This window comes from Manis javanica, chromosome 11 (genome assembly GCF_040802235.1).
Source record: "Manis javanica isolate MJ-LG chromosome 11, MJ_LKY, whole genome shotgun sequence".
Taxonomy (NCBI): Eukaryota; Metazoa; Chordata; class Mammalia; order Pholidota; family Manidae; genus Manis; species Manis javanica.
The window spans coordinates 85,302,132-85,318,287 of record NC_133166.1 but is presented as its reverse complement, the minus strand read 5'-3'; the positions used below and the strand labels follow the sequence as shown (position 1 = coordinate 85,318,287).

At 40.6% G+C, this 16,156-nt stretch overlaps 1 protein-coding gene across 2 annotated transcripts in view; it reads right to left on the bottom strand.

Moving 5' to 3' along the window:
* PAPPA2 (pappalysin 2) overlaps nt 1–16,156 on the bottom strand; it is a 281,412-nt gene that overhangs the window by 182,178 nt on the left and 83,078 nt on the right. For both annotated transcript variants that reach the window (XM_037022528.2, XM_073216797.1), the window contains exon 4: nt 180–325. In XM_037022528.2, coding sequence (XP_036878423.2) covers nt 180–325 — 146 coding nt within the window. The remainder of the gene's footprint in view (nt 1–179; nt 326–16,156) is intronic.

Genomic DNA, 16,156 nt, shown 5'->3' with positions numbered 1-16,156 from the left:
TAATAAGTCATATGTGTCTACCTAACGACATTTTGGAAAAGTCTCCCAAAAGCCAAAAGCAGCTACTTCATCGAATAAATTTATTTTTCTCTTTCTTCCTCTTTTCCCAGATTTATTTTCACAGACTCCCTTTGGACCTCCTTGTTTTTTCTACCACATTTGGCCTTCACCTCACTTACCCAGGTGGCTGGTGGCCTCTTTGTCCCAAGGCCAGGTGGCGGCACCTGCGAGGTCTTCCCGCACGGAGCTGGCAAAGTAGACATTGAGGAAGTGAGTGCTGTTGGGCTGCAGGGCCTCCTTCAGCTCCTTCACGCTCAGGTATGCCCTGGAGAGCACGCAGAGATGTCACACCGAAGGGTGGGCACACAGAACACAGAGAAATCGCCCTACTCAGAGTCTGACGCTCCCAGCCAGCATCATGCTTTGGAGAGGCAGACAGGCAGAGACCAGGCTGTCATGGAGGTAACAGTAAAAGGCACTATACACATTTGGGATGTTCATGCCAAGATAAATAATATTCTACCTTTTTACCACTGTAATATTTATATGAGTACTCAGCATGTGACATCATAGTCAATTCCCCACTTCTCTTCAAAACAAATCCAATGATACTCCTAATTCTTTGCCCTGAGAATTAACCGCAGGCCATGGTGAGGAAGGCTTTCAAACTATCAGGCCCTGCTTCTTTTCATTACACTGCATGATCACTGTTGTGGTAAGAAGGCCAGTTGAACTTCTATGTCAATAATGCTTGCTTCAGGCATTATTTTTACAAAGGAGGGAGGAATAGTTGCTAGGAAACTAAGTAAAACAAGAAAAGAAGAGACACGTTATATGTAGCTACTGCAATGAATGTTAATTGCATATACATATTTCTCTTTCTACTCCCTTAATACACAGAAGCTCTATCCCCACTCCAACTTCTTTATGATACTTACCAAATACCTTTATTGGTGGTCTTCAAAGCACTAGGCAAGATTACTTTTGCACTTATGCACAGAATTAAAGGTCTATTAAAAACACATGCTCCAAACCATGGCCCATAAAAAAGGAAACAAGCATTTGATCTCTTTGCATGTATAGTCAAAGGCCTTCATCTCTCTGGCATCAGGGAAACTTTAAACTTGACCACGAGCAGACAGAGCCTCAGTGGCTCACTGAAGAGCAATTTTAAGAGGGAACAACTAAACCTGAGCACAGTGGCCCCCTGGATTCACTGGATGCTCCCCATAGTGGCCATGGTCTACACTCTAAAGAGGAGAATGTTCCTATCACAGCCCCCTCAACATAAGTTGGAAATTTCCTTTATAGATCATGCTTCACTGTTGTTGTTCTAGCAGACAAGCAGCAGACTGAAATCTCCCAAACCAGAAGCACAAGCCAGGACAGCAGGGCCCCTCCGCTCTTGCTTGCTCAGCCTCCCAGCCACACTGTTGACGCCATCTATTTAATTCACGTGTAGGATCCACTGGCAAGGAGAACTCGGGAAACAGATCCCAAGAAGATTGTTTTTGTGTCCTTTGGTGTGGAACAAAAAGGGGGAATAAAAGTAAAGAAAAAAAAAAAGACTTTGCTTCAGAACCAAAGATTCTTGGGAGAAAGGATTTCAAAAATACTCTTTCTTATTGACTTATAAAATCTTGGAAAAATAGTTCTCAGCCCCAAGAAATCATCCAAATTCCATGAGGTGATGTCAGATGTGAACAGAGGGATATTCCTTCTGCTCCTTTCTTGGAGACACAGTGTTTTTTGGACCGTTGCCTGGTTTTCCCTGGATATTAGTCACATTCCCTTTCCCTTTCTCCTTTATTAAAAGTAATTACAATTTCCTGTATTGAAAAATTGGTGGTTTGGAGCTGTGATGACATCAAGTAACTTTAACATGGAGATATTTCATTAGGCCAGAAGGAAGTAGCAGGAGGGGAGAACGGGAGGAGAGAGAAGAGAGGGAAGGGATGGGCAGGAAAACGGAGTAAGGGCAGAGAGAGCCAGAGACTGAGCCTACACACAGCTCAGGGCACCAAAGAAGAAAAGCGGCACCCTTTCTCGGTCCCCAGTCTAGCACTCCCATTAAGATGAGGAGTCGGTAACTCAACAGTTTTCTCTCTTTTCTCCTCCCTCACTTTGCCCAAATCCCCCTGTTCCTGGGATGGTGTACTTGCGCTATCTGTGTGTTGCCGGCTTCTCCGGCTGCCATTTACCAGTCTGGGCTGCCATCCCTCTGCCCTCCCTCCCTCCACAGGTCTGCTCATTTCCCTTGAGCTCTCCAAGAAGCTTCCTCCCCCACCATCAGCCTCATTAGCTGCTTCTGCTCATCTGGCTTTTCTTCCTTGCCCAACCCTCTCTCCAGCCATAAATCACCTTCCAGATGAGAGTGTTTATGTCACGCTGGTGGCACACTGGGTGTGGTGGCTCTGACTCTTGTGCTCCACAGAGATACAGATAGAAGTCAACAAGTATAAGGAGAGAATCTGTATTAAAAAGCTAGAGACAGCTGGAAACAGTCATTAAGTGAATTGATAGAGAAAAACCTTATTTTGTTGGAGATGAAGGTTTTTGTCCAGATTATTCCCTAAATCAAAAAGGGTAAGAGTGTAGATGTCAGTGGGTCTGCCTTGTATGTCCATTGCCCTGCCTATGGTAACACACGTACACCATTTCAGAAGTTAATCAGAATTAGTGAAGATAAATGTCTCATTAATGTGATGAGAGCCTGGCTCAGACCTAGGGGGAAAAATGGATATGATTCTTAAATTCGAGCTTAATATTGTGCTTTGGAAATGATTTATTAAGAGATAGACTTGCCATCCAAAAGAAGTTAATATTCAAAGAAAAGTAAAATGACATACATAAAAGTTGTAGAAAGTGTAAAGGTCATTAACTGACCAGAACAGGGTATAAAAAGGGAGAGGAACTCCATCAGTCTCCTTTCATTTTTAGCAGGCTCTCCTTTGCTAATACTGGCCACCCTCTATAGTGAGGTACTCAATGCGCGTCTCCCTGAGGACTCGGGTGGACCACAGGGAAGTTGCATCTCGATTTGCATAAACACTGTCTCAGAAACAAGCTCTCCTGGAGGCTGACATAGAATGCTCTTCTGCCCACTGCCTGAGCCTCTTCCTTCCGACAGAACCGCTGGAAGAATGCACACCTCTCGTCATTTTATGACTGTCACCTACTGGTTTGTGGTTAACCATTGCCTGGTGTCCAGCCCACCATGCTTCGTCCCCCAGACTTTGTGCATTCACTTTGATTTCCGCCATGCTCACTGACCGCCGATCCCCAGCCACCCTCCAGTCTCTGAGGTACATGCAGGTCCCAACTCTTGCTCAGTTTCTAAGTAAAAGTGAAAGTGTATTTTTAGAAATGCCTCTTTGTGTTGCGGTTTAATAGTCAGTTGCATAACTCCTTTGCAGACTGATAGAAATAATTCAAGGATGAAACAGAAAGAAGAAAAAGATCCTGAGGTGTCTGAAGGAAGTTGAACTAGTATCAAAAATTAGTATGTGGCAAAATAAGACAAAAGATGCATGCATGACCTGAGACTGACCCACAGCTCTGCTTCCCCCAGTCAGAGCAAGCCCCCTCTAGAGGAAGATCATGACTGCATCCCACAGTGGGGAATTTGCAGGTGGAAAGGCAACCTCCATGAGAATAAAACCAGGTGCCCACAAGGACGTCCGGCCAACTCTCCTCACAGAAACAACTGTGTCAAAATCGGGATTCTTTGACACAGTTAAATCTAAACCTTCCCATCACTACTGTACACCATGGTTCTCTACCCAAAAATAGAGAAGTATTCCCTCTACCACCCCACCACAACCCACTTGGCCAACTCACCTTCCTCCTCCTGGTGAATATCACTTTTGCCCTGCTCCCCGAACCCTTCTGCTGGGCCCACACCATGGGACTTTGTCAGTCCCCAGAGGACCAACTTGTGTCCTTCCAACTGCCCTAGGCAACTCGAGAAACTTAGTTCTTTTCTCCTTCTGTCCATTTTTTCCAGCTCGTAGGCACAGGGCATTCTGTTGCATCCCACATACTTGATGCTTCTTTTTATCCTCCCATCTCCTGGCTACTCCACATGCATCAAGGCTTCAGTGCCTGGCTCCAGTCCTCTCCTTCCCCAGCTCCTATCATCACTTGAGGAAATTCCAGCATTTATGTGAAACTCCCCCTGAAAACAGTCTGATTTTTGACATCCTTACCTCCCATCACCTTCACACCTCACCCCCATTGCCACCCTTACTTAGAGCCATTTTTTATTTCTGATCTCATGTAGATCTTTACTTCTACTGATCTATATTTTTACTTGTTTATCATCCTCTCCTGTCCTGGAATTATTTGAAATCTTCACCATTCTTCTCTTTCCCCTCCTCCCCCACCAACCTTGACCTCTGAATTCCCCGACTCTTGGTAAATGATCATGCCCCCGTCTTTGATGATGAAACCAAGGCCATTCATCATGAGTTTTATCACTCCCTCCTACACCCACACCCACACATTTACTTCCTTACCTATTTTTATTCCCTTTCCTCCAGTTTCACAAGATGAGTTTTCTAAGCAACTGTAGTTAAAATCCTCTTTTTTTTCCTTCTTCCTTTCCAGTTCAGACTTCTTGAAAGAATAATTTCCCCATCTTCTTTATTTTTTCCATGTACCCCTGAATCCCACTCTAACCTAGTTTTCATCAGCACCATTCTATTGAAACTGCTTTTGTTAAAGTTGTCAGTGAAGTCCTCATTTTTTCTCCCCACAAAATGAAAAAAATCCAATCACCTTCTTACTGAAATGCTTTGCTGCAGTTCCACATTGTCTTGTTACTTCCTGCTTCTTCAAGTTCTCTGCTCCCTTTGCTTTTACTGCAGTGCTCTTTGCTGGTTCTAGGCTTCCTTCGGAGGCCCCTGAACTGCAGTCTCCATTGTGAGTTCCTCGCTCCGTGATTCTCCAGGGTCCGTTCTTTAGTCATTCTCTTGGTTCGCCATTGGGAGCTCTTCTACTCTTCAACTCTGAGACACCATCAATATTACGATAATTCTCTATCCCCATGTATAAATATATATATGATATATACATATGTTATATATGTATATTTAGGGATTAGATTCTTGTTTCTCTCTTGCAACCGGACATCTCTACCTAGATCACCCACATACATCATGAAACCAAGATGTCAACGTGATGGGTAGTTCTGCTTGAGTGCTAAAGAAAGCAGACGCAGTGCATTTCAATGCATGTGAAATAGTGGTCCAACGGATGCATCTGTGGATATATTTTCCATAGACAGATTCACAAGAAGGGTTGAGTTCTGGTTAAACAAAAAGGAAGTATGTGCCTGTGTCTGTGGAAAGATAAAAAGGCAAAGGCAACAGAAGGACCACAGGGGCATTTTGTCCCCTACCTAGTTTTGCAGACTGGATTTTTAAGCTCCTCAGGAAGAAACAATATAAACAATTTCCTAAGAAAATTGGTGCAACTCAGGATACACAAGCAATGCTTTAAGGCCTAATAACAAAATGAAGCACCAACTGAGGACAAGGGACACTCTCTCCATTTCTGGAAAGAATTAAGGGATGTCAGCACCATTCTAGCACTTGAGAGTTTTACAGCTTTGAGTTGCATTAGAAGCCAGCTCTCTCAGGAGTCCAGCTGCTCCCCCAGAGGAACAGTGAGGGCAGAGCTTCAGCTGGAAATGCTGAATGTCAGCAGACAAGGTAAATAGCATTGTCAGTGCTCAAAGGCAAACAGCAGAACCACAGAAACTGGTAGGTTTGACTTTTTAAGGCACACCTTTCTCACACACCTCCCAGAAATACTAGAGAAAGGGGATGTTGCATGAAGATAAGATTTCATAGTTATACATTGAGCTAACGTAATGTGATTGTTAGTGGTAGTAAGACCTCATTCATGCCCACAGGCCAGGCATTCAGTTTATCTGACACTGACTCAGTCTTCTTCCCCATGCCTACATCCCTCCAGTGTTCTGCTCTGGATGGGGGCCACCCTATTACTCTCTCCATGACACAAGCAGAAAACCCAGGATTAATCCTCCCTCTCGTTCTCCTCCACATGACTCCCCTCAAAACCATCAACCACCTGCCAATGACCCCAGGAAGGAAAGACGTTGTGGTCAGGATTGTTTCTCTTGCGAATGTCACAAAAGAGGCTAGATATCATCATCATTAGGAAATCATCAACTGAGAACATATTTTCCCTTATATTCAAATATGGAGAACCCGACAAGACTTACTACACCCAAAATATGAACTGACCCTTTTGCTAATTCATATGAGAATGAGTAATACTACTAGAAGTGAAATGGAAGTATTCTCTAGAAAGGATTAAGTGTTGTGAGAATGGAGGCTAAAATAAAAGATGTAAGTGGAGATCGAAAGAAGTTGAAGTCTAATGTCATAATATCTTTTGTGGCAGGCAGAATAATGTTCCCAAAGATGTCCAGGTCCTAATTCCTGGAACCTGGGAATATGTTATTTTAGATGGTAAAAGGGACTTTGGAGATGTGAGTAAGAGTACAGACCTTGAGATGGGGAGATTTTCTGGATTATGTGAGTGGGCCTAATCTAATAACACAATCCTACACAAACAGAGAACATTTCACACCTGTGATCAGAGAAAGAGATGCAGCAATGGAAGCAGAGTCAGGGAGATGCCACAGTGCTGGCTTTGAAGAGGAAGGAGGGGGGCTGCAAGCCAAAGAATCCGGATGCCATTTAGAAGCTAGAAAAGGCAAATAAATGGTTTCTCCTCTAGAGCTTCCAGAAAGATATGCAGCCCTAAGGATGCCTTGATATCAGCCCAGTAAGATCCATGTCAAACTGCTGACCTACAGACTGACTGTAAGATAATGAATCAGTGTTGTTTTTAGCCACTAAGCTTGTGGTAACATCACAGCAGGAATAGAAAATGAATACATCTTCTTTTGCTTAAATATGATGTCTTTGGAAGAGAAGAGAAGAAAGCATACAGGGAGTAAACATCTGGCTTTAAAAGATGGTGTCAAAAGAAAGGATTTGTTTTAAAAGACCTGCCCTATGATAACAGAAATATGGGCTTGGGTGAGGGAAAGAGTGTAACCCCCCACTCAGTTCTCGGCAGTAATCTCCTTACCTTATCAGGGGAGCCACACCCTGAAATTTATTTGGAAGAGGAACATGAAGATACCCAGATAACTTATTAGGTACAGGTAAGAAAGGAGAAAAGAAAGTGGAAGGGGTACCTCTGGTAGAACTTATGAGAAAGTGATCAAAGCAAAAGCCAGTGTTAGCCAGTGTGTCAGTCTTGAGGAGCACAGACTCTCAAGCCAGAATGATTTGCTCTCAAGGCCCACCTTTTCCACTCACTGGCCATGTGGCTTTGCTTCACTACCCCTCAGTTTCCTCATCTGCAAATTGGGACTAATGCAGTATCTCCTGCATACAAATATTGGAAGGAAAAGTGATAAAACATTTATAACAATACCCATGTTATAATATGACATAATATTACAAGACATTATAATAAAAAATAATAGTTTTGATAACAATACCTATGTTAAAATACAACAATGTATTATAATAAAAAAATGACATACCTTTGGTAACAATACCTAGGGCCTCAGATGCCTACCTAGCCAGCAACAAAGTTCAAAAACTATAATACAGGAAAGCAAATGTCGTCTCAGACTTGATGGGGAGCTGATCATGGAATGTGTTTAAGGTGGGGTCCTACCTTGCTTAAAAGAAAAAAAGTAAAATGAAATGGGGATAGTACCATAGTGCAAAAGAAAGCAAGCACAACTTAAATCTGAAACATGCAGTAAACCCACAATGGGAACTTTTTGGTGAAAACAAAATAGCAATGAAACTTTTCTAGGCACAAACTATTGTTAGGCCTTGTTAGGCCTTGTTAGGCAAGGGATAGTTTCAATACCTCCCAAAAACAGGTTCCAAAAATGACACAGAATAAAAATATAGTAATGATCCAGAACTGGAGATGGTGGTATCTCTGCCAGAAGTCTGATTTTGCCAATAGTAATAGCAGCATTTTTGATAAATACTTTTTCTGACTTCTCGATAATATCTCTCAAAAACTTCAGAAAACAAAGAGATACAATTGTTTCGTTTTAATTCTTACTAATAAGGAAAAATGGCTGGTGACAGGGAGCAGATAAATCTCTTTAATGAAAGAAACTTCATTTTAGTTTTTGTAATAGAAGGCTGGTGTTAGCAAAGACTTGAGCTTTAGTAAAACAGATTTCCAAAAAGGAGGAATGATTCCATGGCCTAGTATTCTCAAGGGGAAAATAGTCCTTTGGAGGTGGAAGGATATAAATCTTAAAATCAATTTAATTTTAGATTGCCCCAATAAAGGAGATAAAGTATCAAAAAGAAGTAAGTTCTGTAAGGGAAATATCCACTGGGTTAGAATTTTGAAAGAACGCATGTAGATTTTGGAAAATGCACAGCATAAAACTGTAAAAACTGGGGTCAAAAAAGATACTGCTCATAACCAGTATAAATATGAAAAGAATACAAAGAATGATAAAAGTTGCATTTTTCAGAATAGTAAGCGAAATAGAACGAGTATAATAACACAGAAGGGGAAAGAAGCTAAACTCCTCAAAGTCTGTCTTGCTGCCAAGACAAATGATCACTCAAGTGGAAATCTGTTCAATAAATCATTAACTTGCAATTACTTATTTGCTCCTAATATTAATAATGATCACAATAAAATGAGGCCCAACTGCATGCCAGATACTTCATATGTATTTTCTCATGTAAAGCTCACAACAATCCTATGAATGTAGCATACTTACTTAATTTTATGGATAAGAAATTAAAGTTTACAGAGATAAAGTCACTTGTGTGGCTTGTTTTGGAGGGGAGTTTAAAACCTTACTCTCACTGCAAAGCTATTCTATTCTCACTTTCTTCTATTCCTAAATCGGTTTCCCTAGTATCTGTGAATCATTGCGTTGGGCCTTGGCAATGAAAAATACCTAAGATACGACTCTTGTTTTAAAGAAGCTCAATCTAGTGAGGAAGACAGCCATGGAAACACACAATTATAATGCAAGGTGACAGACACTATAAAGGATTACAGACAGACACAAGGAGGGAGAACAGAGTGGAAAATAAGCAAAGAGAACCAGATGTTAATAAGGCATCACAGAAGTTTTCAGTCGATACTGTGAATTGGTTGGATACAACTATTCTACCCTGCTAAATGTGTCTTCCTGTTCTGGAGGGCAGAAAGGTTAAATTCTACATGTCTCCAACTCCCTTGTACTAGGGTTCTGGAAGTGACTTAGAATTGATCAATCAGTTAGGCTCTAGTCAGAAAGTGACACAAATGAAAACCTCACGCTGACTGCTTGTTCTGTCTCTTCCTGCAAGCATGGTTGGGCGACGCTGCTGTAGGGCTCAGTCACCCACAGCGAGGGCGTGGAGAAGCAGGCAGCAGGACCAAACGCCCTATGCTGGTGCTGATCTAGCAGGCACAGAGTGACTTAGTGAGGACAGCAGTATGTCATGCTGATTTTTGGACAGCAGTTACACAGTGTGTTCTTGAAACCAATAGCTCGGGGTGGGAGTGGAGGTGGGAGATGGGGGTCAGGGAGACCTCGGGAATCCCCACCTTCCTGTCTGCAGCAGGGGCAGCTGCTCCCCTTGCAGGCCAGTTCTTCAATGTTGTTCTAGGACATATTCCTGAGGGCCAACCTAAATCCTACTACAGCCCTTACAAAAACTGCCAGCAACTAAATTCCTGTACTTAGTTCTTTTTTGGTTAAAACATCTACAATGCTTTCTGTTTCTTGCAACTAAATCTTGACTCATTCAGAGATGATATTCCCGCTGTGTTTGGATTTTAGTTCTCTAAGTAGAAAAGTCAAGGAAGATACATTCAAGGAAAAAAACCCACAACAACAAAAGAAACCAGAAGTCCTAGCTGATGCAAGAAGTACTTCAAGGATTGTTTTTGAATGAATTAGATGCCAGAATGATAATTACACCGTAAGATCCATAAAAGACCTGTTTGGGTGCTTACATAACAATTCACAATTAGCTTTGTGGAGAATGAGGAGATGCAAGAAGGTTAAAAACTGAAGGATATTTCAAGTTTCATTAGAGGACCTCGAGGGTATTATGTTCAGTGAAATAAGCCAGGCAGAGGAAGACAAATACCATATGATTTCACTTATATGTGGGATCTAAAAACAAAACAAAATGACAAAACAACAGTAGATTCATAGACACTGAGAACTGACTGGTGGTTACCAATTGGCAGGGGGAGGGGTTGGGGGTGTGGAATACTTGAAGGGGATAAAGAGGCACAAAATCTCAATCATAATATAAATTAGTCACAGGGATGAAAATACACCATAGAGAATAAAGTCAATAGTTTGGTAACATCTTTCTATGTTGACAGATATGTAATTATACTAGTTGGAGTGAGGATTCAATAATGTATTAAATTGAATCACTCTGCTGTAAACTTGAAACCAATGTAATATTGTTTATCAACTATACTTCAATTTTTAAAAAGTTCCATTAGAGGGAAAAATAGAGATTTGGAAGTTATAGATTAGTGAGTACAATATCAATTTCCAGAAATACTTTCAATGCACTATTAAATAGAGAAATTTCTACTACTTAGCTAAGAAAGAAGTGATAACAAGAACTACCAGGGGCTTACTTGGGGGGGGGGAAAATCACACAAAACTATTTACATTCCTTTTGTTCTTGCTTTGGGTGTTTTGTTGGACTTACTGATGTAGGATGATTTGGAGAAAATATATTTTGAGTCAAGAGGATATTTGATAAATCTCTCATGAGGTCTTTGTAGGGAGGGTGGAGAGGTTTGTACAATTAATAGTTTCATAACAATTTGCACCAAAATCCTAGGACTGCCTGAAGGAAGGTTTTTAATATCTTGGCCCAGATCTCTCTGTATTTGCCCCTATTTCATTGAATTGTTTATCAATGTCTTGCAAGAATTCATACAATATAAGTTTTTCAAATTTACAAGTGTTATAAAATGCAGAGAGATAATATGTTGGATGGCAGAATAAATATTCAAATAAGCCTCAGAAAGCTGTAATTATGCGGGTAAACTCAGCAGTTAAAATTCAAAGGTTTCAAGCATAAAATTCAAATTTAAGCCCCAAAAGTAACACAAATGCTAAAATGCAGAAATAAGGACTCTGGGTTTAGTACCAATTAATAAGAAAAAACTGCTTATGGATTTCAGTTGCAAACAGTTTTCTGTGACTCCCCGGGGGAAAATGTCTGGACCCCTAGGACTCCATCCTAGGCACAAAGACATTCACTGCCATGAACAGACCTGTACTTGGGTAGTACACCTGCTCTAGGTTCGCTGAACCTTAGACATGTCCAGAAGAGAAAGACTAAAAGGGAGGGAGGCCTGGCAACAATGCCTTCTGATTTTTCTTCCTCTACTAACATCCACTTTAATCTTACTGATACAACAACAAACCTGGTGTTCCCTGTTCACCCTTGGCTCCCTGTGGCCTGCACAATAGTCCTTTAGTTTTCCTTTAAACTGCCACTCAAAGCCCTTTAATCTGACCCCCAGCCTCCCTCCAGGCTTAGTTTAGCACCAATGTGCCATCAATGGAACTAAACTGATTTACTCACAGATGTCAAACATGCCTCTGATTTGTTTTGTTTTGATTTGTTTTGTTTGTGCCTCCCTGCTTTGTTCATTTCACTGCTTCCAGGAAGCCCACCCTGATCATTACAGCCTGAAATGAGCTCCTAACTATGAATCTACATCATTTAGTCTAATCTATAATATACAATAGCAATTTTAATATGTCAGCCTGCTCTGGCAATATTTGCAAACAGCAGAAATCTTACCTCTAGATATTTAACATAAGAAGGCATTTGTATGAGTTTCACATATGCACCAACAAGAATAGTATAATAGCAAAAATATATGGTATAATAACATATAGCATAATAACATAGTATACTATGCTAATAATAGTACAGTAGTGAAAAAAGTATAAGAGCAAAAAATAGTTAATGTAAATTTCCATTAACATGTACCTGGCAAGCAAGATATATTGAAAGTATATGATAGTCATACCATGAAGCCAGTGATCCAATGATCTAGATCTGTTCTTATTAAAATGAAAATTGCCCCCAACATATTATCAAGTGAAAAAGCAGGCTGTGTAAAGGTTAAGTGTAATATAATTCTATAATATAATACTGATAGTATATATATTTTCTTTATAATATATAATATATATTCATATAATATATAAAATAATATGTAATAGAATAAAATACATATACTAATATAATTCTCTAATATAATACAAAACTATATACATTGGTCAAACCAACATATATGAAGGGATTAAACAGGTTGTGGGATTGGAAGTAATCTCATCTTTTGTATTAGTCTTTATATATATATATATATATATATATATATATATATAAAGAGAATTCCTTATTTCAATATATTATATGCACATATATATATACATAAAAGAAATTGCTATATAATGTGTATATATAGATATTAATATCAGTCTGTATTAGCCTATATATATGTGTGTGTATATATATATATATAAAACATTCTTTCAATATTTCATATACAATATACATAAAAGAAATTTCTGTATGTACAGGGAGAGAGAGAATTCCTTATTTCAATATTCTAGAGATTTCCTTATTTCATTAGCGGCACAAAATTCCCAGAAGTCAAGTACCATGCCTTTCTCAGTATGAGAGCAACCTGATACACATCATCTTGCATGTTATCAAGTGCTCATAACTGACTGTCAGTGGTGGAGATGGGCTGTAATTGGAAGATGAGGCAGGAACACTCCACCCCTCCACCTTCCCAAGGTTGCCAATACCACCCTGCAGCTGAAACCCCTTGCATGACAGGGCTCCGAAAGAGTCAAGCTTCAAGGAGTAGCACTTAGGACCTGCTTTATCTGTTCCTGAGCAAGGGACAAAAACATACCGAAAGACAAAGCCCAAAGCCCAGGGATAAAAACATGCTCTTTGACGACTCTTCACTGGTGACTAAAGACAGAGTGGATTCTTGGCAAAAACACTGGATAACAATCAACTCTCTGGACCTGGGTAGGAATGGCAATGTAATTTCACAGGCATTTCACTGGGTTTAAAAATAGGAGGCTTTTCCCAGGAGGAGTAGTCCTTGTGGGTAACTGGAGCGGACTCAATGTGTTTGAACTAATGGTAAAAACCTGTGAAGTCATCCAGCATTTTAGGCATTCTTTGTGCCTCTTTTCTTGTTTCCTAAAGCTCTTTCTTCCATTGAATTAGAACATTTTAAAAGCTTTTCTTCAAATCCTGTTTTCAAGCAAAGCATTCCTTCTGTAATATGCCACATGCATGCACACGCACACACACAAACACACACACACCACAGAAGTGAAATCTCTTTGACGATGCATACGCACCAAACTGAACTCTCAATTTTCTATTCTGTTGGCATGGGTAAGATAATGATTCCTAGAAGAACACTAGTGGTTAGAAATCCTTTGCACTTTAACTTTAGAAGGCAGGATGACATACTCATTAATTCAAAAAGTATTAACTGAGAACCTACTAAAATAAATTTCAGGTCCGGAGCTGAGTAACAGGGATGTATGCTGAATGAGCCCAGGAAGGACACGTGCTGCGTGGAGTTTGTGGCCTGATAGGTAGATGACAAGGAAATGGGCAGTTGCATTGTGACTCAGGAGCTAGTCTTGTAGAGAAGGTAAAGGGTGCAGTGAGAACCCACAGACAGGAGCATCTGACCAGGATTTGAGGAGCTGGGTAAGTCTTCTCAAAATTGACATCTGTACCAAAATGTGGCAGTTGAAGAGGAGTTACCCCAGAGAGGGGCATGGCATGGCAGAAAGAAGCAGCCATTGGTACAAAGGCCCAGAGGCCTGGGTGGGAAGGAAAACGGTTCATGAGAACTGGCAGGAAGTAGAAATGACAGCGGCCAGATCCTGAAAGTCCTGCAAGCCATGATAAGAGGCTTCGAGTTCTTCAAAACAAGGAAGGATTTGCGTTTTCACAGGACTGGTCCTGAGAAAGTGTGAAGAACGGATGTGCAAAGCTGGAGGCAGAGAAGCTTGGTAGAAGGCAGTGGCTAGATTTGAGAGACATTGAGGAATAGAAACAATATAAATTGGTGATTAGTTGGGTGAAGTGGGGTGAGGAAGAGGAGGAGTCCAAAATGATTGCTAGGATTTTTAATTGAGTGAATGAGTAGCACAATTCACTGAAGAGAACCGGGGAACAGGAAGACGAACAGGTGCAGTGGTATTTCAAGTCATCTGTGATCATCAATTTAGAGATGTTTATGAGACAGGTGTATATGTGGTTCTTTAGATCTGAAGAGTATATAAATTCAGAAAGCATTAGCATATAGATCATAATGACAACTGTGGAATGAATGAGGCTTATTTTCAAATTTATATATTATATATATTATATAAACATATATATTTCAAGTTTGTTTTCAAAAATATATCCAATATTATGCAATCTGAAAATCTAGAGAAAGACAGTATTCAATTTGCTTTATTTAAATATATAAATGTTCATTTTTACATATCATGGGACAGTAAGGGGTGAACTTCTCTGAGGATCTCAGTAACCTCAGTGTGGCCCCAGAAAAGGTGTATGGAGTGAGAGGAGTAGCCCTAGGGTCAGATCCTGAGGAAGAGTAACTTCAAGGAATAGGCAGAGGAAAAGAAATTGGGAAAGAGGTCTGAGAAACAGTGATAAATAAGTAGGGAGAAATCCAAGAGAGCCTGCACCTCTAAAGCCGAGGAAGAAGTTGACTCAAATGTTTCTGGCAATTGAAGAAAGGGAAGAACAGAAAAGTCCCCATCAGATGCAGAAACAAGGAGATTGGTAACTTTGACAAAAGCAATTTCAGTAAAACAGCAGAAGCAGAAAACAGGCTGCAGCAAGTTGGACAGAGTGGGTCTTAAGGAAGGGAAGACAGTGGGCATTAACAAGAATCTCTGCAGTGAAGGAAGAAGGTGAGAATGGAGAGGAATGTGTAAAGTTTCCATAATAGGAGATTTAAGCATTATTAAATTGGTTTAGTAGGAAGATGTCAATAAGGAGCAAGAAAATGAAGAGGAAAGAGAAAGAAAGAATTAAGAGACTTAAATGCAGAAAGCAATGGGAGAGATCCACCTTATCGAGCATGGTGGATACTGTTAGCACCTCACCTAGTCAGGTGCCCCCAACCCTCAGCTGCTGTGAATATTGGCTGTCAACAGCTCACTGCGGGCCACTTCGGAGAGTTTCCCTTAGCCAAGTAAGATCTGCCTCATGGGAGATTCTTCTTGCCTCGTTCCAGGGGCAGCTCCTAGACAATGACTGACAAAGAAGTTGAGAAAGCCGTCCCTTTGCCTCAAGAGGGGGTCAATCCACAGTGCAGTTCACGCTCCAAGAGCCCCCTGGGAGATTGAGCTGAGGTCAGACACCAGCTGAGACCCCATGCTGGCTTAGCTGTTTGCCCTACCTTATCCTGTTTCCTTCACCCCTTTTTGCTGAAAGAAATGCTCAGTTTATCACAAATACCAAAATTCCTGTCTCAGGCACCACTTCTTGGGAATATGCTCAAAGACAAACAGGAACACATACTCGTGCAATAGAAGGGGAGGAGGGTAAGGAAGAAAGAATGCAAATGGTTTTGAGGGTTGATAGTATTACACTGAGAGAATGCTTCTCTAATTTGTGCTGTTTTCCTAATAAAGTGGAAGGTTAGGGGATGCCCCAAGAATGGGAAGTGAAGTGATGGATACAGAAAGTTGAGAAGACTTAGAAGGTATGAAAAACTTCCTGCGGGAGAAAAGGGACAGGAAACCACTTACTGGGGAGATTAGTTCAATAGGGTTCATGAACAAACACTGCCATGCTCACCTTCTGCCAGATCCAGTCAGTTATAACTCCTACTTAGAACTGACTAAGGAGATGGAAAAAAAGAGTAACTTCAGTTGTTACCAATGATTTCAAAGTAGATGATTCTTTCCTAGATGTGGAATCTATAAATATTATAAATAAATGCTGTTAATTATAAATTGGACTTAAAGATGTCCTGCTTTAATACTCAGTGTTCTCTGTAAAACTCT